This window comes from Bos mutus, chromosome 3 (genome assembly GCF_027580195.1).
Source record: "Bos mutus isolate GX-2022 chromosome 3, NWIPB_WYAK_1.1, whole genome shotgun sequence".
Classification (NCBI taxonomy): Eukaryota; Metazoa; Chordata; class Mammalia; order Artiodactyla; family Bovidae; genus Bos; species Bos mutus.
This window is the reverse complement of record NC_091619.1, coordinates 89,987,270-90,011,650: the sequence shown is the minus strand read 5'-3', so window position 1 is coordinate 90,011,650 and position 24,381 is coordinate 89,987,270. Positions and strand designations below refer to the sequence as shown.

General features: G+C 49.4%; 1 protein-coding gene across 1 annotated transcript; it reads right to left on the bottom strand.

Annotated features, from left to right (window-relative positions):
- Positions 1-2,375: 2,375 nt before the first annotated feature.
- CDCP2 (CUB domain containing protein 2) lies at positions 2,376-22,793 on the bottom strand. Its single transcript, XM_070364745.1, has 6 exons — positions 22,715-22,793; positions 13,991-14,338; positions 11,095-11,430; positions 9,322-9,675; positions 6,227-6,405; positions 2,376-2,702 (listed from the first exon to the last, which is right to left on the bottom strand). The coding sequence occupies exons 1-6, from the start codon at positions 22,791-22,793 to the stop codon at positions 2,376-2,378; spliced, it is 1,623 nt and encodes a 540-aa protein (XP_070220846.1).
- Between the last annotated feature and the right edge of the window lie 1,588 nt (positions 22,794-24,381).

Here is a 24,381-nt window from a genome sequence, read left to right as displayed (position 1 = left end):
CCAGGGCTGATGAAGTTGGCGTCACTTTGCAGGTGAAAATATTGAGCTAAAAGAGATGGGGTGACCTGCCCAAGGTCACACAGCTAGCAAGTAGTGGAGCCGAAGTTCAATTGGGGATGGTCTGTCTGCACAGCCGCAGCTCTGGCCTCCGTGCTGGAGCGCTTGAAGATTGGCAGCTGAGGGTGGAGATCGAGACTCCCAGATCTGTGCACACACACCATCCCATCTTGAGCCCAGCCACAGGCTGGGCTATCATCTCCCCCACTCTGATGAGCTGATAAGGCTTGGGTCCAGATGCCACCCCAAAATCTAGCCCATAGTCCTTGGAAGACAGAACCCCAAAGGTGTCCTCAAAGAGGGCATGCTGTGTGTCCAATCTTGCCCATTCAGGGAAATTGAGACCTGGGAAGTTTGTGAGGTGTTCACAACTCAGGCTGGTGAAGGAAGCCTGGCTCAGTGGCTTGAGGAGTCTGAGAGTAAGAAGGTCGGTGGGAGAGAAAGAGCCTGGGGCCTCTTCTCCAAACACCCCAGAGTCTCCTGCTGGCACATGACCCTGACAGACCTCTAGTTCATCATGTTGCCACACCCTCGGGGCAAGCCAGGAACTGTGGTCCCATTCTGCAGGTGGGGATATCAAGGTCCATAGAGTCAAAGTACCTTGCTCAGGCTCACTCAGTTAGAAAGAAGAGTGTGGACTTGAACCGAGTTCTCCCAATGTCCAGACTACTCTTTTTCCCTTGTTTAATTCATGTCTTACTTTATCAGCTCTTTTCTCTCTAGTTCTTTCCTCTGCAAGTTACCAACTCGTCTGGCCTCCCTCTCCCAGATTTGGCTACGCTCGACTATAAGCATCTAGAAGTTAGGAATCTCCTCTGACCTGCTCTTCCCTGTATGCCTGGCGCCTAAGACTGTAATAGTCACAGGGCTGGAAATCAGTGGATGGGACTACAGTTTTTTACACTGATGCCAGTGGTCAGCACAGTCAATTTCTCGTGTCATGAAAGGACTCACTTGAGTGATTCATTATGCAAATATAAAGGTGAACAAGGGAAAGTGATGTATTATAAATGTATTTTTTGTTTATTATTCGTTAACAAGATTGCTCCACTTCTTGATATATAGTGCTCTGGGGAGGGCAAGAGAATTCTCATAAGGATGCCAGAGATATTCTCACAGGAAAGCACTGGGAATCCAACCCCCACTCACTGTGGTGTAAACCTGGAAAAACGCAGGTGGACTGGAGTAGCTCTCAGTAGACTGGAGTATCGCTTAGTGAAGTCCAATAACAGGGAAAGGTCAGAGGGATTCAAAGAAAAGTCATCTGGAGGAAAAGGATGGGCTGGTGAGCTAAGCTTGACATTAAGGGTGAGGGCAGAGACAAATGGGATTTCAATCAGCATTTCAGGCCAGGATCACTATGCATGCGTGCCTGCTAAGTCGCCTCAGTCATGTCTGACTCTGTGTGATGCTATGGACTGTAGCCCATCAGGCTCCTCTGTCCATGGGATTCTCCAGGCAAGAATACTGGAGTGGGTTGCCATCCCCGTCTCCAAGGGATCTTCCCGACCCAGGGATTGAATCCCACTCCCCCAATCTATTACATCTCCTGCATTGGCAGGCAGTTTCTTTACCACTAGCGCCACCTGGTAAACCCCAAAGATCACTAAATATTTAAGGAAAAACACCAGCATGGAAGAGCTGCCAGTCCTCAGTCTCCAGCCCCATTACTGAGTCCAGGGTAGGCATCCACAGGCAGGGCTCTGCCCACCTGGGTGGACTGGCGTCTGTCAGGATGCACACAGCCCACCTTCCACAATCCTCTCTCTTCCTGGAGTTTGGAGGTAGGACTGGCCTGCTTTAGACAAAGTCCTCGGGGTTCCTGGGTCAGTTCAGGAGAGTGGAGGCCCCTGGATGGATACTGAACTTCCCACTAATGAAGGCTTGGGATGAGCAATTAGCTGGAAAATTAGGAGGTGACTTATTTGTATCCTGAGATGGTGAAGTTCTCATACAAGTTACAAGTCAGTTTTATCAACTCTGTCGCCAGTGACCACAACTGTATACACTGACAAATAACACACACAGGAGGGTTCTTTCTATAGCAGAAAATCTTTAAAATTAATAACAACGAAAACAATTGCACACATGTGCATGGCAGGCTATAGTTTACATAGCTCTTATCCATTTATGCTCTTCTCTGAGCCTCATGCCAGCCCTGTACCGAGGTAAGTAGGGCAGAGTCAAGGGCTCCAGAAAACTGAGGCTCAGAGAGAAGGTAGTGACTTGTCCATGGTCACTAACAAGTCAATAAGACCTGCTCTCACCCTTACTGTAGGATCCCAGGGGTGTCAGATGCCAGGTCCTACCCTCCCCACCTACAGCAGCATCAGGACCACGATGGCAATCACCATGAGGACTCCAGCCAGGATGCAAAGGCCCAGGAAGACGATGTCACTGGTGTCCTGGGCCACCATGGCCACGGGGCCCTCCAGTGCCTCCACCTCGTCCCTGGGGGGTGCCTCCTGAAGGTGCTCGGCCGTGGCAGCGTAGGGCCCGAGCCAGTGGGAGCCAGATAGCAGGTGCGCAGAGGCCTCCTTGCGGCGCGGCTCGCAGCGGACCTCGTACTCGTGGGTGTCCTCCTGCCCACCGGCTGAGAAGTCGATGTACAGCACGCTGATGATCACTGAGGTGTTATTTCTTCTCTGTGGGGGTCAAGGGGCACTTGCTCACACCTAAGGGGGCCAGGACTGCCCCTGCTGCCCTAGCGATGTGAGGACTCAGTGCCAAGGGGGCAGAACTCCAGAGTCGGGGTTCCAGTCCCAGCTTGGCCACTGACTCCTTCCACTCACAGCCTCAGGCCCCTTCCCCCACCTGTAAAAGGGGCACTACCAGAATGTCTGGAAGGACAGTATCAGATTCGATGGGTCAGTATTTGCTCTGGCTTCAGGGAGGTGGAATCTATGAAAGATAGAAACTGTAACAACAGGGACATTTGCCATGTTCCAGGCTCTGCCTTTAAGTGCATTATCTCATTTAATGCTCATGACAACCTTCTCTAATTGGTACCATTAATATCGCCATTTGCCAGATGAGGAAAGTGAAGCCCAGAGGTTAAGTCCCTTGTCTGAGGCCACACAGCACCCAAGTGACAGGGAGTATATTCTCCCCAGGGCTGCTCGATTCTTAACTGTGCTGTTAACCACCACACCTCACTCAAACCAAAGGATGTAGAACCAAAGGGGACTTTCAGGGCATCTCCCTTCCTTGGGAGATGTTTAATCTCCCTTCCTTGGCAATTCACAGATGTGGCCACTGAGGCCCGGCAAAGCCATAATTTGCCCAGAGCTAGGGCCAGAAGCCAGTCTCCTGCCTCCCCGTGAGATGCTGTCTCCCTGGTGTGATGTGACTTTCCTTCTGGAATCTTTTGGCCCAGTTGTGTCTGCAGTGATTCTGTGTCCCTGTGGTTGAGTCCAGGTCAGTCCAGCATCATCACCCAGGGGTTGGGAAGAGCCATTGAGGAGTGAGATGTGGGGAGCCTGTCACACTGCTGCACGGATGAAGGAGACAGGAGTCCAGATGCCCTGAGATGGTAGGGCTTTGGGGCTGGGAACTGAGGGACAATATTTTGACAGACAGTCTGTTGTGGTCTTGACTGGAGACTGCAGTTATGCCGGGATACTCTCCCCAAATCTAGAGCAGCCATTACACTTCTCAGACCGCCCCAACTGCCCTGTCTGGTTCCGTTACTGTTGAGCAGTGTGTGTGCTAAATCACTTCAGTAGTGTCCCACTCTTTGCAACCCCATGGACTATATAGCCTGCCAGGCTCCTCTGTCCATCGAATTCTCCAGGCAAGAACACTGGCGTGGGTTGCCATACTCTCCTCCAGAGGATCTTCCCGACCCAGGAATTGAACCCACATTTCTTAAGTCTCCTGCATTGGCAGGCGGGTTCTTTACCTCTAGCACCACCTGGGAAGTCCTAGTTATGAGCTGCTGCTGCTGCTGCTGCTAAGTCACTTCAGTTGTGTCTGATTCTGTGCGTCCCCATAGACAGCAGCCCACCAGGCTCCCCCGTCTCTGAGATTCTCCAGGCAAGAACACTGGAGTGGGTTGCCATTTCCTTCTCCAATGCATGAAAGTGAAAAGTGAAAGTGAAGTCACTCAGTCCTATCTGACTCTTTGCGACCCCATGGACTGCAGCCTTCCAGGCTCCTCCGTCCATGGGATTTTCCAGGCAAGAGTACTGGAGTAGGTCGCTATTGCCTTCGACTTACGAGCTGAGGCTCTTCTAAAAATCAAAGCTGCCTAGAAAGTGCAAGCGCACAGGAGGAATCTGCCATCACGGGATGCTGGGCAACCCTTTCGGGAAGAGACTGAAGGGGAGCTACCGATCTGGACTTCGGTGGACCAGGCAACCTTGTAGGTCTTTCCCTTCGGTGGACCAGGCGACCTTGTAGGTCTCTCCCAACTCTGGGCTTCCAAAAGGCTCTGAGACCGTGTCCCCAGAGGAGTCTTCTGCCTCGTGCCCTCAGCCTGTCTTGCCACCGGACTCTCTGAGGAGGACCAGAGTCCTGAAATTTTGTGACAAAGAATTGAGAGGGTGGGAGAGACAGGACCTGAGAGTGAAAGTGGACCCAGTGAAAGGGCCAAAGTGAATCTATATAATAAAGAATGGAGGGAAAACCACATAAAATGGGTGTGTGGGAAAGTTTCAGGGGTTTTTGATGAGTGAAACTTGAGGAAAGAGAGTCCACACATATGTGGTGTTATGGTTATGAGATCAAGTCTCTGTGGTTTTTAAGAAAAGTACAGAAAGGTTGGGGGCTTCCCAAGTGGCACAGGGGTAAAGAATCCTCCTGTCGATGCAGAAGACACAAGAGATACAAGTTCAATCCCTGGGTCGGGAAGATCCCCTGGAGAAGGAAATGGCAACCCACTCTAGTATTCTTGCCTGGGAAATCCCATGGACAGAGGAGCCTGGCAGCCTACAGTCCATAGGGTAGCAAAGAGTTAAACATGACTAAGCAACAAAGCACGCGCACACAGAAAGGTTGTCCTGCTTTTGGCCACTTGAACTGTGCATCTTTGAAAGCAACTCAATGCAGAGACTGGTCCTCATGGGTCTACGACTTATATGTGTTACACTAAGAACCCATGAGTCTAAGGTTCCCGGTTTTTATGTTTCCATAATATTGATGCCAAGCTTCTATGATTATGAGGCTCTAAGTTCTAGCGGAGGTTCTGCAACTCTGAGACCCTGAGTGTCTAGGAGTTCTTGGTTCTAGATGTCATGATTCCCTGCTTCTGGGGCTCTCTGTCCCCATCATCTTATGACTCTATGGAATGTGGTTCTGCCCCTAAAGAAAACCGCTCAGGGATTTAGGGCATAGAGTAGAGGTGAGGGCAGATTATTTTGGCAGCCAAGACTGACTCCCACTTCTCCTCTACTCAGGTCAAAAAGATGATGGTTGCTAGGAGGCTGGGGGAGCGGAGGGTGAACTGGAAGAGCCAGAGGTACACACTTGGTTAATGCTGGGTGTGGGGGAAACATGGTTTGTTGGAAATCACGTGATTCTGCCAAATCATGAATCCTCAGATACCAAGGCCTTTCCCCTTTCCAACCTGCCCCTAAGAATACAAACATCCAGGGTGCTTGGGCAGCCACCCAGTGATGCTAAAGGCCCCAAACCTGGGTTCCAGGCTTCCAAAATACAAGGACAGTAGAAAATGTTCATTTGCACACCTCGCCGCCTTTGGAGGCAGGTGGATCCTGTCTCTTGAAGGGCTCTTTTGTTTTGTGGAACCCAGAAAAGGATTGGGATCACAAAGTAGTCCAAAGGGACCCCCTGGGCAGGCAGGAGGCAGTAGTGCTCAAACACCTCTGTGTGTTAGAGGTGGGGACTGTGTGGCCCTGGGGAGCTCCAGGGAGGACAGGGGAGAGCAGGAAAGCCTCCAGAAACAGTCAGGACCTTGACAGAGGGGCCTCCAGTAGGGGCTGTTGGTCGTCAGCAGGTCGCGCAGCAGGATCGCCCTTCTCCATCTCCCCTACTTGAGCTCCTTGTGTGTCTACATTGAACAAGTTTGTTGAGGAGAAGGAGAGGCTGAGTTCCATATCCAGCAGGTGTAATGACCAGAGCCAGGAAGAGAAGCTGAATTCTCAAGTCTGGCAGGTGCCTCTCCCCAGGGATCAGGGCCCCAGCCTCATGCCAGCCCTCATCCCCCTACCTGAGACTCAGTGCCGCAGGTGTCAAAGCGGGCCTGGATCCGGAAGTTGCTGCCCATCTCCTGGGCGGCACAGCTCCGGCTTCCCAGGTAGACTTTGGTCCGTTCTAGTGGGGCCAGCGCCTGTGCAGAGATCAGGATCTGGAAGTCGGTGCGGGTGCAGCTCACGTTCATGGGCACCACTGGGGATGGATGGGAGAGGGGAGCTGGAGGCCATGCGGGCAGGCAGTCTGACCCCCCCCCACCTTCTTCAAGCCCCTGGCCAAAGGGTGGTGGGTGGAAAACCGAGGCCCAGAGAGTGAATGGCTCATATGCAGTCCTACAAGGACATATTTACATGTGTTTCTCCACTTAACTGCATCAGGCTATGAGCTCCAGGGCAGGCACCATTCCTACTTCTCAGAGTCCTCTAAGCCCAGAGCTTGAAAGGTGAATATATGATTGAATGAATGAATTTTGTTAATCATAATGGAAGCTACTATTTGCTGATCATGTTTGCCATATACCAGGCAATTCATTCAATCATTTAACAAGTATTTACAGCCTATGTAGTCCAGGCACTATCTTGAATGCCAGATATAGAAATGAAAAGAAAAAAACCAGCCTCACATGCCTACCTTCTTGGAGCTTACAGTCTAGTTGGATGAGGGAGCAATAAATATGTAAAATACACCTAAGTGTCAGAGTAGTCGAAGGAAAATCAAGGAAAGAAAAAGATGGAGACGAGGAGAGCAGCATGTATGCATGGGTGGAGCTGGTGGGGCGGGAGGGATTGCAGTTTGAAAAGGGTAGTGAAGAAAGCCTCATTCTCCCTCCTCATACCAACCCCATGAGGCAGACACGTCTAAGTCCGTTTTACAGTTTTAGAGCTCAGAGCTCTGAGAGGTGACACTGTCTGCAGTGTCCAAGCTGGCATTTTAACCATCGAGTCTGTAAAGATTCCATGGTTCCTGGTCTCTCCACCCTGTGTGGGAGCCCCCGCACCCCCTCCCAGCAGGACGGTCTGACTCCAAGCGTCTGGGTCTGTGCGAGACTGTGTGTGTGTGCATGTGGGTGTGTAGGGGGCGGTGTTTGCTGGGGCAGGGGTGAGGTTAGGAGGAAGGACATGGGGGTGGGGACCTGGAGGGAGGAAAAGGAAGGAGCTGGCAGGCAGAGGCCAGGAACTCTCAACCTCTCTCCGGGAAACGCCTCAGACATATTTCAGCCTCTGGTGACTGGGCAGGCGGGGATTTATGGGTCTGCCGTCTCCCACGATGATCTTGGTGGCGCTGAACTGTGTGTCACCCCTGATTGATGCTGAGGTCGTCCTCCAGCCGGGAGGCCGCCGACAGCCTGGGCCGCATCTGGATCCTGGCCCAGCACGAATGCCCTGTCTGACCCCAGGCTCCCAAGGGCATCAGGGAGAAAGGGGGCGGGTGGGAGTGGGGTCCTTGTATCTGAAACAGGAGCCAGGAGAGGAGAGGCCCACCCTCTGTCTCTGGGGGGACCGAAAGGAGAAGGGGCTTGTCCAAGATCACACACAGCTGGGAGAGAACCCAGGCCTGGAAATAGGCCCATCTGAACAAAGGGGACTTTGCAGCTCCTTCAGCTGGTATCTTCAGTTTACTGAGACCTGTCAGCCAGCTGTGGCAGAGCTCATGGCACCTGGATCTCCAAGTGCCATCCAGGAAGAGGGCACTCTAACAGAGGAGGAGTCCTCCTGCATGTTTCTGGGTGGAGGTGACTGAAGCAGACAGAGGGAGGGTCTGCTCAGGTCGCTTCGCTGCCGCTAGCGTGCTGCAGCTCTCCTGGTTCCTTCCCCTACAGCTCAGCCCCACTGGATGATCAGTGTGTGTGTGTGCATTAGTCACTTAGTCGTGTCCAACTCTTTGCGACCCCAAAGACTGTAGCCCACCAGGCTCCTCTGTCCATGGAATTCTCCGGGCAAGAATACCAGAGTGGGTTGCCATTCCCTTCTCCAGAGGATCTTCCCAGCCCAGGAATCGAACCCAGGTCTCCTGCATTACAGGTGGGTTCTTTACTGTTTGAGCCACCAGGAAGGCCCAGCAGCATTTGAATGTGGTCCTAGTCTGTCTGAGCTCAGCCACGAGCCTCCCCCCCAGGCCCTGCTCAGCCACACAAAAAGCAGGAGTGTGAGTTCTAGCCTTGCCTGTGCCACTGCTGCCTGCATGACATCAAAGTCCTTTCTTTGCATCTCCGTTTCTACACCTGCATAAGAGGCTCTAGCCTGGTCAGGTAGAGGGCAAAGTGGGTCCAGAGGACAGGCTTTTCTGGGCCCATGGCCCTGGGACGGGTGGGGAGAGGAGGGGATAGATGCTGTCAGCTGGCAAATCTAACTGGCACTGTGGAGGATGGAAAAGCTGAGTGCCAAGTTCCCTAGCCAACTCTGCAGCTAGGCACAGCCATATGATCAAGCTTAAAATAATAAGATCAAGAAGAAGAAATTTGAGTGCTTCGAAAAATGCTTTTACTTTCCTGATAAAAGGACATTTATGGCTGGCACCTCCCCTACCCTCTTCCAGAGTTGAGCATGGACATGATGCCTGGAGTTGTGGCAGCCATATTGTGGTCATGAGGCTGAGAGAATCTCAGACATGCAAACTCGGATATTGTTGAGTCCCTGAACCAATACCGCAGCTGACTAGCTCTAGACTTCTTGTTATAAAAGGAAATCAAAGGTCTTGAAAGATCAGTGGATTTTCAAACCACTGTCAGTCAGGACTTATGACTGTACAAGCAAGGTTGTTTAGCATTATGAACATAAATCGTATTACCATATTTTGTGCATTGCCCCTGGATACAGAGAATCAACCATAACACAAGAGAAGCCAGGGGCCATGGAGGAAAGAGACAGATAGAGAGGAATTGGGAATCGTAGATTTGGAAGCTAGAAAAATAGGGCACTATAATAGTGAAAATAAGCAGGAGTCACATTGGTACAGCCTCAGAGGTCCCAGGGCAGGAGTCGGCAGTGATGTAGCCACCAGAGAAATCGGTGCAATAGAGAGAAAGAGGGATGGAGGAAGGAGGCTGCAAAGTCCTGGGACCCCAGCCTCACCTTCCCCATAAGCACACACTCACCCTCTACCCCAGCTGACCTCCAATGTAGGCCACAGAGAAGCCCCTGTGGGTGGTGCTACGGTCCGTGTGCAGCACAATCAGGAGCTGGTTGTGGCTTGAGGTGACGGGGGGTGGCAGGTGGTGGCCACACCAATTCCCCAGCAGAGGCGCCTCCTCACTGGCCCCATCAAAGGCTGCTAGATGGTCAAAGTCGCAGGTCCTGGTCAGGCTGTTGGGCTCCTCCAGTTCCAGGTCTAGGAAGAACACCTTGACCCGGTAGCCAGGAGGCAGGCGGATGGTCCAGTGGCACCGGATGTTGTTGGGGTAGGAGCTGGGGTACTGCGGGCTGGAGAAGTTGCCCCGCACCGCCGTGTACACCTCCTGGCATTCTCCTGGATTGGGGAGAGCAAGTCCAAAGGAGCAACGGTGAGAAGAGTGGAGACTGTCATCTTCTGCAACCACAGCTTGGGCAGCAGGCACATAGGGATCCTAAAACCACCCCGGCAGGTTGTAGGCACCATGCAGAAAACCAGACAATTAATCCCAAAGCCTGCTTTAAACTATAACTAGCTGAAAACTGGGACTCTCACTCCAATGGGCAATCCATTGTCTGAGTGTTGACCCTGCTAGCAATTCAATAAAAATGTCTAATACCTGTCCTCGGAGTTGAGTCCAAACTTGGACTTGACAGGCAAGATGGTTCATGACCTTGCCCCTTTTCACTGAGCCCCACCTCCAGCCTCACCAAACATCTCCTAGTACTATGGGCACACAAACCCTCTCTGTCCTCCCTGCCATATGCTGATCCCTCTGCTTGGACTTTCTTGGTGGCCCAGTGGTAAAGAACCCACCTGCCAATGCAGGAGATGTAAGAGACATGAGTTTGATCCCTGAGTGGGGAAGATCCCCTGGTGGAGGGCATGGCAACCCACTCCAGTATTCTTGTCTGGAGAATCCCATGGACAGAGGAGCCTGGCAGGCTACAGTCCCTAGGTTTGCAAAGAGTCGGATACAACTGAAGCGACTAAACACTCACTTCTTGAACACCCTTCCCTTCCTTCTGCCATTGTTTAACTCCTTCAAAGTGAAAAGTGAAGTCGCTCAGTTGTGTCCGACTCTTTGCGACCCCATGGACTGTAGCCTACCAGGCTTCTCCCTCCATGGGATTCTCCAGGGAAGAGTATTGGAGTGGGTTGCCATTCCCTTCTCCAGGGGATCTTCCTGATCCAGGGATCGAACCTGGGTCTCCTGAATTCCAGGCAGACACTTTAACCTCTGAGCCACCAGGGAAGCTTTAACTCCTTCAAAGCATTGCTCAGTTCTCTCCTCCTCCAGGAAGTCATCCATCATTCTTACTATTAGATATCACAGATCACAGTGAGTATTCACTGTTTTCTTCCCCATCTCCTCCACTAGAGTTTAATTCCAAAGCGTTCATTCATTCATTTATACAAACATTAACCGAGTGTCTTCTATGTAGCAGGTATAAAGATAAATCCATAGGAACTCGAAGTCAGGCAGAGGAGATCAACATGCAAACCACATACAGAAGTGACAAGCGTTAGATCATTGCTATGAAAACACTTCTCGAAGGAGCTGAAGGAAGAGAATAATTCAGAGGGTATCAGGAAGTCTTCACAGAGGAGGTGACATGCTTGTGCCTTGGCATCAGCCAGGCAGGAAAGAGTGTGCTAGAACATTTCAGGCAGAGAAAGAGCAGGAAGTGCCAAACCCAGAGGCAGAAAAGTAGAACTCCTCCCCCACCCCCCAGCATGCACAGAGCCCTGGGGGTTTCGCTGCAGTCCTCCCACCTGAGAAGTAGTAGGCCTTGAAGCCGCGGCCTCCGATGTTGAAGTCAGACTTGAAGACCACCTGCAGCTCGTGGCCCAGGGACACGAGTGTGGGGGGCCTGGCACTGCCGCAGTAGTGGTGCTCCCGGGAGGGGCCGGGCCCCCCAAGCACAGCCACGTAGTCGTACGTGCACTGCTCACTGCCCTCCACCTGGAAGTCCACGAACACCAGCTTGATGGTGGCGGGGCCAGCGGCCCGGATCACCCAGCGGCACTCCACGTTGTTGGGGTAGTTGTTGGGGTACTCGGGGCTGGCGAGGACCCCTGACAGGCCGGTCAGGACACCACCACACACATCTGCAAGGGAGCCCACTTGAACTGGCACCCTCCCCTGGCACCCCCATCTCCTCCCTTGGGAAATGCCACTCCCACAAGTGTTCACCCGGACCCTTGGCACCACCCACTGAGCGCTTGTTAAGTGGCAGGCACAAGCCATCTTTTTAGCCATCACCCTAAGTGTCAGACGTGACAACCACTAAACGATGACAACAGAAAAGTAACCCCATGAGGAAAGCAGGGCGGTTTCCCCATTTTACAGTTGGAAAACTGGAGGCAGAGAGAAGTTAAGTAACTTAGCTGTGTGAGTTTGCATTCACCCAGACAGAGCCCAGGAGAAGGATCTGAGCCCAAAGAGTTTATCTGGGAGAGACAGGGGACCACAGGTGGGCACTGAGAGAGACAGGGTGGGAGAGTGGGGGCATTCACCCACCAGCCCCTCAGAATGCAGGCTGAGAGGTAGGCTGCCACAGCTTTGGTAAAAGCTCTCAAACAAAGAGATGTGGAGACCAGCGGGTGCCATTGACAAGGCCCAAGGGACAGAGCAGGGCCCTGACAGCGGGTCACCCCGCTGGTATCAGGGAGGGTGAGATGTGACTAACTACTGAGTCTGTACACTTGACATTGTGTCTCACTGTCCCTCCTACCAAGGACAGTGGTGCACAGAGGCTGAGACATCTCAGATCAGGAATATTATTAAACCTCCATAACAGATGCGGAAACTGAGGCTTAGAGGGAGGATCTGAAGAAGTAGAGATAGGCTTGAAGTCTGAAGATAACTGTGTTCTCAGCTCTGCCTTCTATTGCTCTGTGACCCTGGACAAGTAACTCAGCCTCTCTGAGCCCCATGGGAATATTAGAACTCATAAGACTTGTTCAGTCAGACCCACCAGGCTCAGACTCATGCACAGTTTGAGAAGTTTCTGGTGAAAGTCCTTTGGAACCTGGTGCAGCCAGTGTAACCAGGAGCTGTGTGATGGTGAAGGCTGTGACCAACTGGAGGCCACCAGCAGGAAGGGGCACACTAGGTTCTGTCTCCCGAGACTGCAGAATCTCATCCCCTGGCATGGCTGTATGAATGGAGCACTGTGCCAGGCAGCTAAGGACTTGAATTCTTGTCCCAGAGTTTGCCCTTCCCAGATGTGTGACCATGGGAAGGCACATTCCTTCTCTAGTCTGAGATGCATTGTTTGTGAAAAGAGAGGACAGGTTTTCACAGTCTGTGAGATCCTTCCAACCTCAATACCCTTAGCTTTCAAACTGTGTTAGCAAGGGCTTTCAAACTTAGCAGGGACTTTCAAACTGTGTTCCAGGCCTTCACAGTGGCCCTGGGGCATCAATCTGCAGACATCTGGTGTAAATGTCATTCTTAAACGGTATTCAAACTTTTTTTTGACTCAATGAAAGATAGAATCCACAGTCACATATCTCAAATGTAAATATATCACTAATTGGAGACCATCAATATTTACTGATGTTTTCAATGATTGGCTTAAAATAAGTACATGTTAAGAATACGAACTTATAAACTAAATGCTTACAACAAAATGCTGCCTTTACCTCTTTTATATATCAGGGATTAACATAAAGCTCCACCTGATGTAAGGGTACCCCTGCTTTTTTAAAATATTGGAAAACATTGCACATGGTACTATAACTTTGATATCTTAATAATCTAAAAATCTAGGGATCTAAAATTCCACCACTACCATTAGATCTGTCTGCAGTTCTCGTGTTTCAGCATTCTACAAATCTATGCCTCCAAAGCCAGCGGGGACTGATGTCCATCAGCTTGCACACGTGAGCACGTGCGCACACACATACACCTGCCCCTGCCCACACCCTGGCCCTGATTGCTGTTGGTGGATGCTGTGCACCAGGAGCCTCTGTGGCACCCATTGTTTGAGCTGACATGAGGAAGGCCTTTGGTTTTGGCCTTGGGAGAAGGGAGGACGAAGGAGCTTTGAGGGTGAGCAGAGAAGCCTGAGAAAGGAGGAAGGAGTCTAGCAGACAGGCACTGAGAGCAAGGCCTGTGCTCCCCTCACTAGCCTGAGGGCAGGCGCCAAGCCCGGCTGGGGTTAGGGACCATGATGTAAGGGGCGAGCTCAGGAAAGGCTTTGTGAAGGAGAGAATCACCAGCTCCACACAGACCCTGTGCCCCTCCCACTGCTGAGGACATGAGGGGTGGGGGGAACTCAAGTGCCCATGACATAATAAGATGCCACAGAGTGCTGAGGAGCAGAGGCAGCACAATGTCCCCTCCTGTGTCCCAAGGCCACTCAGGGGTGAGAGGACAAGGATAGGTGAGGACAAGAGGCCTCGTCCCTGAGCACAGTGAGACCCTCCGGGGGCTGCCAGGATAATGGACGGAGAGGAGGGGAGTGCTGCCATGAAGGTGGGAACACAAAACCACCAAGACTACCAACAGAGGCCGCCTCTGCCCCGTGAGCTACGAGAGCAGGGGCATCCAGGTAACAGGGCGGCCCACACGCTAAGATGCCTAGACCCGGCCTGTCTTACCTGCCCCCCCCCTCCCCATCCCCACCCAAGGCCACTCTCTCCACCACCAAGTCCCCCTTGCCTTTCTGGTAGGCCGCGGAGAAGCCGCGGCTGGCCACGTGCTTGTCTGAGTGGAAGACCACAGACATGACGTGCCAGGAGGAGGTGAAGGGTGGCGGGGGCACCCTGCCGCAGAACCTCCCCAGCAGGTTGCCCTGGTCCCCGGAGGCGCCGTTGTAGATCTCCAGGAAGTCGAAGCCGCAGGTGTCGTGGTACTCCAAGTCAAAGGCGTGGAAGGTGAGCAGCACGGAGGAGCCCTCGGCCACCACGATCAGCCAGCTGCACTCCGTGTTGTAGGGGTAGAGGCTGGGGAAGTTGGGGCTGGAGAAGTTTCCAGAAGGTGCTGAGAGCACACCCCCACATTTGACACCTGTGGCGAGAGGGAAGAATGACCTAGAGTCAGTGCTAGGGTCTCGGATCACGGCCCAGCTTCAAAGCAGGGTCTTTGGGATGGAATGAGAGAGCAAGAGGCCATGGCCCTCAATCACTTCATTTATTCATTTATTTGTTCATTCATTTACTTATTCTTCAAATACTACCAAACATTCTTTTATGCATTCAATAAATATTGTTTGAGTGTGGGGCATTGTTGTAAGTGCTGGGGTTACAGCAGGAACAAATAGACAAAAATTCTAGTGGGGAAGATAGACAATAAACATAATAAGGAAAATATGGAGTGTATTAACTAGTGATAAGTGCTCTGGAGAAAAATAAAGCAGGGGAAGGAGATAGGAAGTGTCAGGTAGGCCTGTAATTTTATAGGTAGAGGGATTGAAACTGTACCCTCTGCAGTGGAAGCCTGGAGTCTTAACCACTGGACTGCCAGGGAAGTCCCATGGGCCTGTGCTTTTAAATAAAATATACTAGGCACTAAAGATGTCCGTTGGGGAATTCAAAAATGAAAAGTAATATTACCCACCCCCATCCTGAGTGAAAATGTGCAGTGTATTACAAAGTTTGAAGTACATTCTTATATGTATGTATTGGTTTATATTTTGAAAAAGAAAACAATGGGAGGAAACTAATAAAAATGGTTCTCTATAACAGGAAGAAGTAAGCAGCGGGGAGGAAACAGGTGTGACTGTTAGACATCTTTAAATGCAAGTTATTTTATAATTTTGACTTTTTAATCATGAATAATTTTAATATAATTTTTAAAATATCAAAAGATTAAGTAACCCCAATGCCATAGAAAGTGAAAGAGGAGAGTGAAAAAGTTGGCTTAAAACTCAACATATGGAGCCTATTATACAGAGTGAAGTAAGTCAGAAAGAAAAACACCAGTACAGTATATTAATGCATATATATGGAATTTAGAAAGATGGTAACGATGACCCTATATGCGAGACAGGCAAAAGAGACACAGATATAAAGAACAGACTTTTGGACTCTGTGGGAGAAGGCAAGAGTGGGATGATTTGAGAGAGTAGCATTGAAACATGTATATTACCATATGCGAAATAGATCGCCAGTCCAGGTTCCATGCATGATAAAGGGCCTTCAGGACCGGTGCACTGGGACGACCCTGAGGGATGGGATGAGGAGGGAGGTGCAGGGAAGTTCAGGATGGGGGACACATGTACACTGATGGCTGATTCATGTCAATGTATGGCAAAAACCACTACAATACTGTAAAGTAATTAGCCTCCAATTAAAATAAATTAATTAATTAAAAAAAACTCAACATAAAGAAAACTAAGATCATGGCATCTGGTCCCATCACTTCTTGGCAAATATATGGAGAAACAGTGGAGACAGTGAGAAACTTTATTTTTGTGGGCTCCCAAATCACTGCACATGGTGACTACAGCTATGAAATTAAAAGACACTTGCTCCTTGGAAGAAAAGCTATGACCAAACTAGAGAGCATATTAAAAAGCAGAGACATTACTTTGCCAACAAAGATCCATCTAGCCAAAGCTATGGTTTTTCTAGTAGTCACGTATGGATGTGAGAGTTGGACTATAAAGAAAGGAAGCTGAGTGCCAAAGAATTGATGCTTTTGAACTGGGGTGTTGGAGAAGACTCTTGAGAGTCCCTTGGACCACAAGGAGATTCAACCAGTCAATCCTAAAAGAAATCAGTCCTGAATATTCATTGGAAGGACTGATGCTGGAGCTGAAACTCCAATACTTTGGCCACCTGATATGAAGAACTGAGTCATTGGAAAAGACCCTGATGCTGGGAAAGATTGAAGTCAGGAAAAGGGATGACAGAGGATGAGATGGTTGGATGGCATCACCGACATGATGGACATGAGTTTGAGTAAGCTCCGGGAGTTGGTGAACAGCGAAGCCTGGCGTGCTTCAGTCCATGGGGTTGCAAAGAGTCGGATACAAGCGACTGAACTGAACTGATAATTGGAATAAAGGAAGTGTGCCAGTGTCAACAGAAATTAAGATTTGCAGTATAAGAGGAGAGAGATACAAATTAAAACTAAAAAAACTAAGTAGAACTCTTGAGATCCTTCATTTGAATTGAGAACATCAGTATGAACAAGATTTATTTTTATTTCTAAAAATATTAATTTATCAGCTTTGTTCACTAAAGAGCCTAAAGGCAATAATATTCTGGTAGTATTTTGTACCCCTTCAACTTAAATTAGGATTATTATGTCCAACTAAACTAAGATTGTTATGTCCAACTAAGATGAACCAGGACTCCTTAGAGAAATAGTCAGGGGCAGAAAACATACAAAATACACTTGGGACACCTTGTCAAGCTACAGAGTAAAGAAGCTATCACAACCGCTGGGATTGTGTCAAAAGACACAGAAACCCGCTAGAAGGTATAATTGGAGCTTCAAAAAAGATTTACTGCAGTGAGTTGAAACCCATCAAATATATAAACATTTATGAATTCATAATGAACTAAAAAATTAAAAGAAATTAAAATGGAACTTACTGATTTCTTTTAGAGATTTCTGGTGCATGAAGTCATTTTCTTCTTGCTACATAGAGAAAGAATTAAGCATTTAATTTGTCTTTCTTGTTATAAATTATATGCATTTCAGGATAACTGAATAGTTGATGAAGAAAAAGTATTATTTAAAGAAGACTACAGGAAGAATAACAACTTTAGGGACTTCCTTGGTGGTCCGGGGTAAAGACTCCACGCTCCCAGTGCAGGGGGCCTGGATTTGATCCCTGGTCAAGGAACTAGATCCCACCTGCTGCAACTGGGTTCACACGCTGCAGCTCAAGATCCCTCATGCTACAACAAAGATCAAAGATCCCACATGCCACAACTAAGATCCAGAATAGCCAAATAAACAAATTTTTTTAAAAAGAACATTAGAAAACATAAGTTTGCAAACCTTAATGAAATCATCATCATCATCATCTATCCTAATCATGGAGGAAAAAGGTAAATGAGGAGAGGTAAAACCTCCTTAAGCAGACAAATATTCTCCGTAAAGTTATTTCAACTTTGCTAATGTTTGAAAAGTTTTATATTTAAAAAATACCAGGCTTCTCTGGTGGCGCAGTGGTAAAGAATCCACCTGCCAATGCAGGAGATGCTAGTTCAATCCCTGGTCTGGGAAGATCCCACATGCTGCAGAGTGGCTAAACCTATGGGCCACAACTATCGAGCCTGTGCTCCAGACCAGGGCAGCTGCGACTATTGAGCCCATGTGCCGCAACTAACGAAGCCCGCGTGCCTACAGCCCATGCTCTGCAACGAGAGAAGCCACCGCAATGAGAAGCCCTTCACTGCAACTAGAGGGTAGCCCCTGCTTGCCGCAACTTAGAGAAAAGCCCATGCAACAACAAAGACCCAACACAGCCAAAAATAAATGAATTTTTAAAATGGTTTTTAAAAATCATTTAAAAAATACCCAAAAAGTTACATTTATAAGAAACTTTATGGTGGATGGATGAGGCTAACTGAACCGACTGGTCAATCTTAACATCAAAGTGGAACACTGGATAATAGGTGACCTGATGAAACACCTATAATATCTTCTTATAGGGGAAAAAAAAAGGAACCTGAAGCTAATGAAATCTCTGGATCTGTCAAAATTTAGAGGAATATGGAAGCTAGAGGAACAGTCTAAATGACCCCTTGAGGACACATTCAGCCCAGTCCAGAATGTGGGAAATTCTAATGACCCAGGTGCTTCTAAGTAAATAAGGTGGCAGGGGGAGACACAACTAACATATTTTTATTTATTTATTTATTTATTTTTTTTTTACAACTAACATATTTTTAAAAGGCTCAACTAGAAGAAAATATAGAGGGTAAGTTCCTTGACTTTGGTCTCAGCAATAATTTTTTGGATTTGACAACAAAAACAAAAATAAACAGGTGGGACTACATTGAACTAAAACCTCCACACAACAGAGGAAACTGTTAATAAAATGGGAAAAGAAAAGTCTATGGAATGAAGAAAATATTTGCAAATCATACATCTGATTAGGGGTAAATATCCAAGATATATAAAGAATTCATACAACTGAAGACCAAAAAGAAAACAACAAAGTCTGCTTTAAAATGAGTAGAGAAATTGCATAGGAATTTTTCCAAAGAAGTCATACAGATGACCAACAGGTGCATGAAAAGGTGCTCAACATCACTGATCATCAAGGAAATGCAAGTCACAACCACAATGAGATGCCATCTCCCATCTGTTGCTGCTGCTAAGTCACTTCAGTCGTGTCCGACTCTGTGCGATCCCATGGATGGCAGCCCACCAGGCGCCCCCATCCCTGCGATTCTCCAGACAAGAACACTGGAGTGGGTTGCCATTTCCTTTTCCAATGCATGAAAGTGAAAAGTGAAAGTGAAGTCGCTCAGTCGTGTCCAACTCTTAGCGACCCCATGGACTGCAGCCCACCAGGCTCCTCTGTCCATGGGATTTTCCAGGCAAGAGTACTGGAGTGGGGTGCCATTGCCTTCTCCGCTCCCATCTGTTAGGATGGTTATTATTTAAAAGATAAGAAACAACAAGTGTTGGCAAGGATGTGTGGAAAAAAAGGAATCTTTGTGCACTGTTGGTGGGAATGGAAACTGTGCATCCTCTATGACAAACAATATGGAGGCTTCTCAAAAACACAAAAATAGGACTCCATATGATCCACCGATTCCACTTCGGGCATATTTCAAAGGAAATGAAAACAGCATATCGGAGAGTTATCTGCATTCTCATGTTCATTGCACAGTTATTCGCAATAGCCAAGATATGGAAACAACCTAAACGTCCACCAACAGGTGAATGGAGACACATATGGCATAGGATGGTACTCAGCCTAAAAAAGGCATTCATCCTGATATTTGCAGCAACATAGACATTGAGGGCATCATGCTAAGTGAAATACGCGAGACAGAGAAAGACGGATACTGCATGGTATCACTTACATGTGAAATCTTAAGTGTCAGAATCATAGAAACAGCAGAAAAGCGGTTGTCAGAGAAGTCAATTAAAAAAAGAGAAAGACTCAAGAGTCAAATACCAACCAAAAGCAATGTGTGAACCTTTTTCGGATTCTGATTTGAACAAACCAATTGCAATAGGATTTTTTTGTTTTTGCAATAATTGGGGAAAACGGAACATGAACTGAGTATGAGATAAAATTAAGGAATTATTACATAATTGTAATACTATCGGGAATATCTATCTACTGAATATATATCTGTTAGATATACTCTGAAATATTTATGGGTAAAATAGTATATTTGAGATGGTCTTTAAATTTCTCTGACCCTCCCCTGCCCCACACCCTGCTAAAATGGAGATGGAGGTAGGATAGAAGAACCAGAGGACTTCCCTGGTGGCTCAGATGATAAAGAATCTGCCTGCAATGCAGGAGACCTAGGTTTGATCCCTGGGTGGGGAAGATTCCCTGGAGAAGGGAGTGGCAACCCACTCCAATATTCTTGCCTGGAGAATTCCATGGACAGAAGAGCCTGGTAGGCTACAGTCCATGGGGTCACAAAGAGTTGAACACGACTGAATGACTAACACTTTCACTTTCTTTAGAAGAACCAAGAAAGGCAAAATGTTGACAATTTTTGAAGATGGTTGATGGAAACATCAGTATTTATTATACTATTTTCTCCACTTAGTGTTTGAAAATGTTCATAGTTAAAAGTTGAAAAAAAATGATCAACACATTCTTAGTCACCTTGTCAGTGAAGCTTCCCTCAACCACCCTATTTGCAATTGAAACCCTTTCCCCATCCTTCTACCCGTCTCTCCCTTTTTGGCTATGCTTTCTCCATAGCACCCACCACCACTGAATGTACTATTTACTTCCTCATTTGTTCAGTTCACTGTCAGTCTCTCTCTACAAAACTGTAAACTCTATAAAAGCAGGGATTTTCATCTACTTTGTTCTCTGCTGTATCTCAGGCATCTGGAAGAGCTCCTGGCATAAAGCAGGTGCTCAGTATATATTTGCTGAATGAATGAACGAGTGAATGATCTAGTATCATCTTCATAATATCCCCATAAAATAGGCAGCACAGGTGTTACTGACTCCATTTAACAGATAAGAAAACTGAGGCCCAGAAAGGGAAGTTACCCCTGTAGCTGACATCCTGTTTGGGTCCACGCAGCACCCATTCCTCTATCTTTGGCAAGAATAAGCCCCTGAGTTTAAACACTGCTCCCTTCCCTTGCCTCCATATGATAACTCTCCCACATCTTTCCCTGACCCAGGGAGGACACGTGAGCCTAGCTGGGAAATCCTGAGGCCTCCACCACTGCCAAGTGACTGGCCTGGGGGGTGGGCCTGTGCCACCAGAATCCTGCTGCAGAATGCCCAGATGAGACCTTTCCTTCCCTGATCCCTAAGCCCGGAGTTAGAGCCCTGGGTGGGACCAAGCTCAGGGCCCGTTGAGAAAGCTTGTCAACAGATGGCAACAACCACGTGACAAGCAGAAATGGCCTGGAACCCAAGCAGCCCAGCTCAGCTACACTCTTGCCTCCCTGGTGACAGAGCCAGTGCATTTCTCTTCTTGCTTAAACTCATCCAGGTTGGGTTTCTGTCCCTTGCAACCAAAAGCATCTTGAAGATGCTTCACCAAAGTTCCTGTAAAACTTTGTCACACATGTCAAGCATGTCAGCACATGCCTGTGCTGATTCAGAATGGGTCCCTCCCCGGGGTGTTCACAGCTAGGGGGTAAGGTGGGGGGAGTTAGGCAAATGAGACAAAGCCACGTGGTATGAATTTGCTGGGGCCACACAGGGGACTCTGGGGTCCAGAGGGAGGGAGGCCAGTCTTGCTGGAGCCAGCCCTGTAAGAGGAGGGACACGGGAGAAGGGGGTGTTTGGCTAGGAGGAACAAAGGCTTCATAAGTTGGGGAAGATTTGGAGGGAGGAAACAGCAACTAAAGGCTCAGACTCACAGTCACTTAGCCTCCCTGAGCCTCAGTCGGGCATCTGTGAAATGGGGATAATGACCTTGCTGGGTAGCTGTGAGCAACAGATAAGAGAAAGCCGTGCAAGGGCTACAAGATGCACACCCAGTTCACAACAGGTCGTCTGGCCCCAGGGGCAGGTCAGGGCGGGAGTGGTGTCTGATCCATGCCTTTATGTCAAGAGGATAGAGAGACAACCTGTCCAGTGACTGTCATTGTCGTTCCCCCAGACCTTCCCACTGGATGGGAAAGGCCATGAGAAGGTTGGAGAAAACTCTTGTGGCCAAGGAAGCCCCAGGGGCCAGCACAGGTAAAAGCTTTGTCCTTCAGGCACCCTGACCCCCAGGGCCACTCCAAAGCCTCTGAAGTCCTAGTGGCTAAAAATGGGAACAGTTAGCTTCTCTGATCACCCCGGCATGGAGTAAGACACCTGGGTGCCTGGCCCATCTCTGCCACCAAGTAGGTTTCCTTCCTGAGACCCCCTTGAGCCTGCAGGAAGACAAGGCACAGTTGGCTGCTGGCTGAGCCCCACTCCACATGAGCCTCTTGAAGACAGGTGAGTGATACTGCCCTGGCTTCCCAGACAGACTCACAGAGGACTGGAGCCCCACAAAGGACCTAGGACCAGGGTGCCAGAAGAGGGTTCAAAGAGCGCCAAGGAGGGGCATCTGAGGCTGATGAAGGGATGTGGAAGTCTTCCTGGAAAAGCTGGTGCTTGAGCTGAGCTTGAAGGATAAGCCAGGTGTTTTCAGGTGGAAAAAGAGAAAAGGGACCTTCCAGGCAGAGGGCACAGGGGGTGAAAGCCCTGAGGGTGAAAATCTCCTGAAGGGAATGTGATCCTTTGCCAGAGCATGGGATGCCCAAGCGATGCTGGGAACCAAGGCTGGATGTTATATAGAGATTGGAGCCAGACCTGGGTGAGGGGGCGGTTGGCTTTATAGAGAACTTTGATGTCACTTGGCTGGTGATGGGGAAGTACAGCAGGCTCTCAGGAGGAAAATAAGGACCCTTTCCAGCAACAAATCTTTACTTGTTCTCTGAGCCATTCCCCTCACCCTTGGTAAGCATGCAGTCTTGGGCAGGTTACCTAACTTCTCTCTCCCTCAGTTTCCTCATCTGTGGGAGACTGATACCCATCTTGAAGTTTCTTGTGAAGATTAAATGCATTCATGCATAATGCATGGAAAGTACCCAGCACATAGTAGGCACTCAACAAACACTGTCTTTCACCATCTCAGAAGCTGTACGGCTCAATTCAGCCAACTCTCCCCCAAAAGGCCTTCCACTTTCTGGCCTCTCACACAGAAACCTCCTGAGACCCCACCGCCACCTCCCTCCCTCCCGCCTCCCTCCCAGGTCCTGCCTGTCCCCAGCAGCTCCTACCTTTCATGGCTTGGGCTCTGAGGTCTGGGCCCAGCAGCGCCACTGCCAGCAGCAGACAGAATACCAGCTCCACCAGCATCTCCTCATCAGGTCCCCGCAGGTCTGCAGAGCTCAGGGCAGGCCAGGACTTGAGGGTCTGAAGCGGGGGAAAGAGAGGTGAGGCTGCAAGGGCCTCCAAGTTAATGGTGGTGTGAATAATTCATCGGGCCCTCGAATTAGTAAGCTGATCCCCTGCGCTTCCTTCACTCCACCCTAAGGTGACGGATCTAGTGTCACCGGGTTGACACTTCTGAGATCTGCACTGGCCACACTGGGTGGGGAGAGGGCTGGGAGAGAATCTGGCGGTGGAGAAAGAGCAGGGGTCTGGGGGCTAGGCAGATCTGGAATCGTCCTGGGTTGGCCTCCACCTTGCCAGGTGACCTTGAACAAAGTCATCCAACCCTTCTAGGTCTCGATCTGACTCCTCTATCTGGTGGGGCCACTCAGCCCTGCCTATAGGGTTATTGTGGAAATGAAATGTGGTAACACATGCTAAAAAACACAGTCGGCGCTTGCTACAGGTTTCCCCATCGCCTATCCATGTGGGAGGGGACAAGGACCCCTGAGACATGCATAGATGAGCTTAGAGGGAGAGCGAAGGGAAGAACGTGGCAGGAATAACAGAATGGGAAAACACTACAGGACAACTCCCAGTGGCACTGGGGGTAAAGAACCTGCCTGCGATGCAGGAGACAAGAGGCGGGGGTTCGATCCTTGGGTCGGGAAGGTCCGCTGGAGGAGGGCATGGGAATCCACTGCAGTATTCCTGCCTGGAGAATCCCATGGACAGAGAAGCCTGGCAGACTTCGGTTCATAGGGTCGCACAGATTGAAGGGATCGCACACACGTAGCATGCCCAGTGCAATCATGGACTGCGTGGCCAAGTGGTCACCTTGTTATTGATCCACAAACCTGGCTCAAACAGCACCATGTGCCAGGCCCTGTGCTAGGATCTGGGCTGTGGCAATGCCCTCAGGGGTTCCATGTCCTACAGGGAGCAGGATCTTTCAATTTACTCCAGGAAACTATTTGGTTCAGCCAGGCCCCAGGCTCATTCCCTAAGCTCCTTCTCTGTGCAGAGCCTGTGCCAAGCCCAGGGCATCTGAGGTAAACAAGCCCATGCCTGCCTCCCAGTGAGGAGCCTGGGCTCTGCCTTGACAGACAAGGTCTGAATCTCGGCTCTACCCCTCACTGCTGGGCTGTGGGGCCCCTCTGAAGCTGGGCCTCCTGGACCACGAAGGAGAGCTTACAGTGCCTGCAGTGAGAGGATTAGATGAGATGATAGTCAGTGCCTGGCTCAGCGCACAGGAGCGAGGAGGATTCTGCTGACCTCTGAGGAGCTCAGACGTCCATCTGCCAGACCACGTGTTGCCTCAGAATCATCCTTTTGTCAGGAGGTCCCCAGGGGGCCCTTTGCTGCCAGCAAGGGAGGGAGGCCGCCTGGAAGATATTCAGCCAAGAGCATTAGGAATGGTCAGGCCTGAGGGACTGGCTTATGTGTGGGGCCTGATTGGCAGGAAAAGAAAGGTGCCATGTCCTGGACAGTCTGAGGGGAATGGAGCTAATACCTACTGCATGTATAAGAGGGTTTCCCCAGTGGCTCAGTGGTAAAGAATCCTCCTGTAACG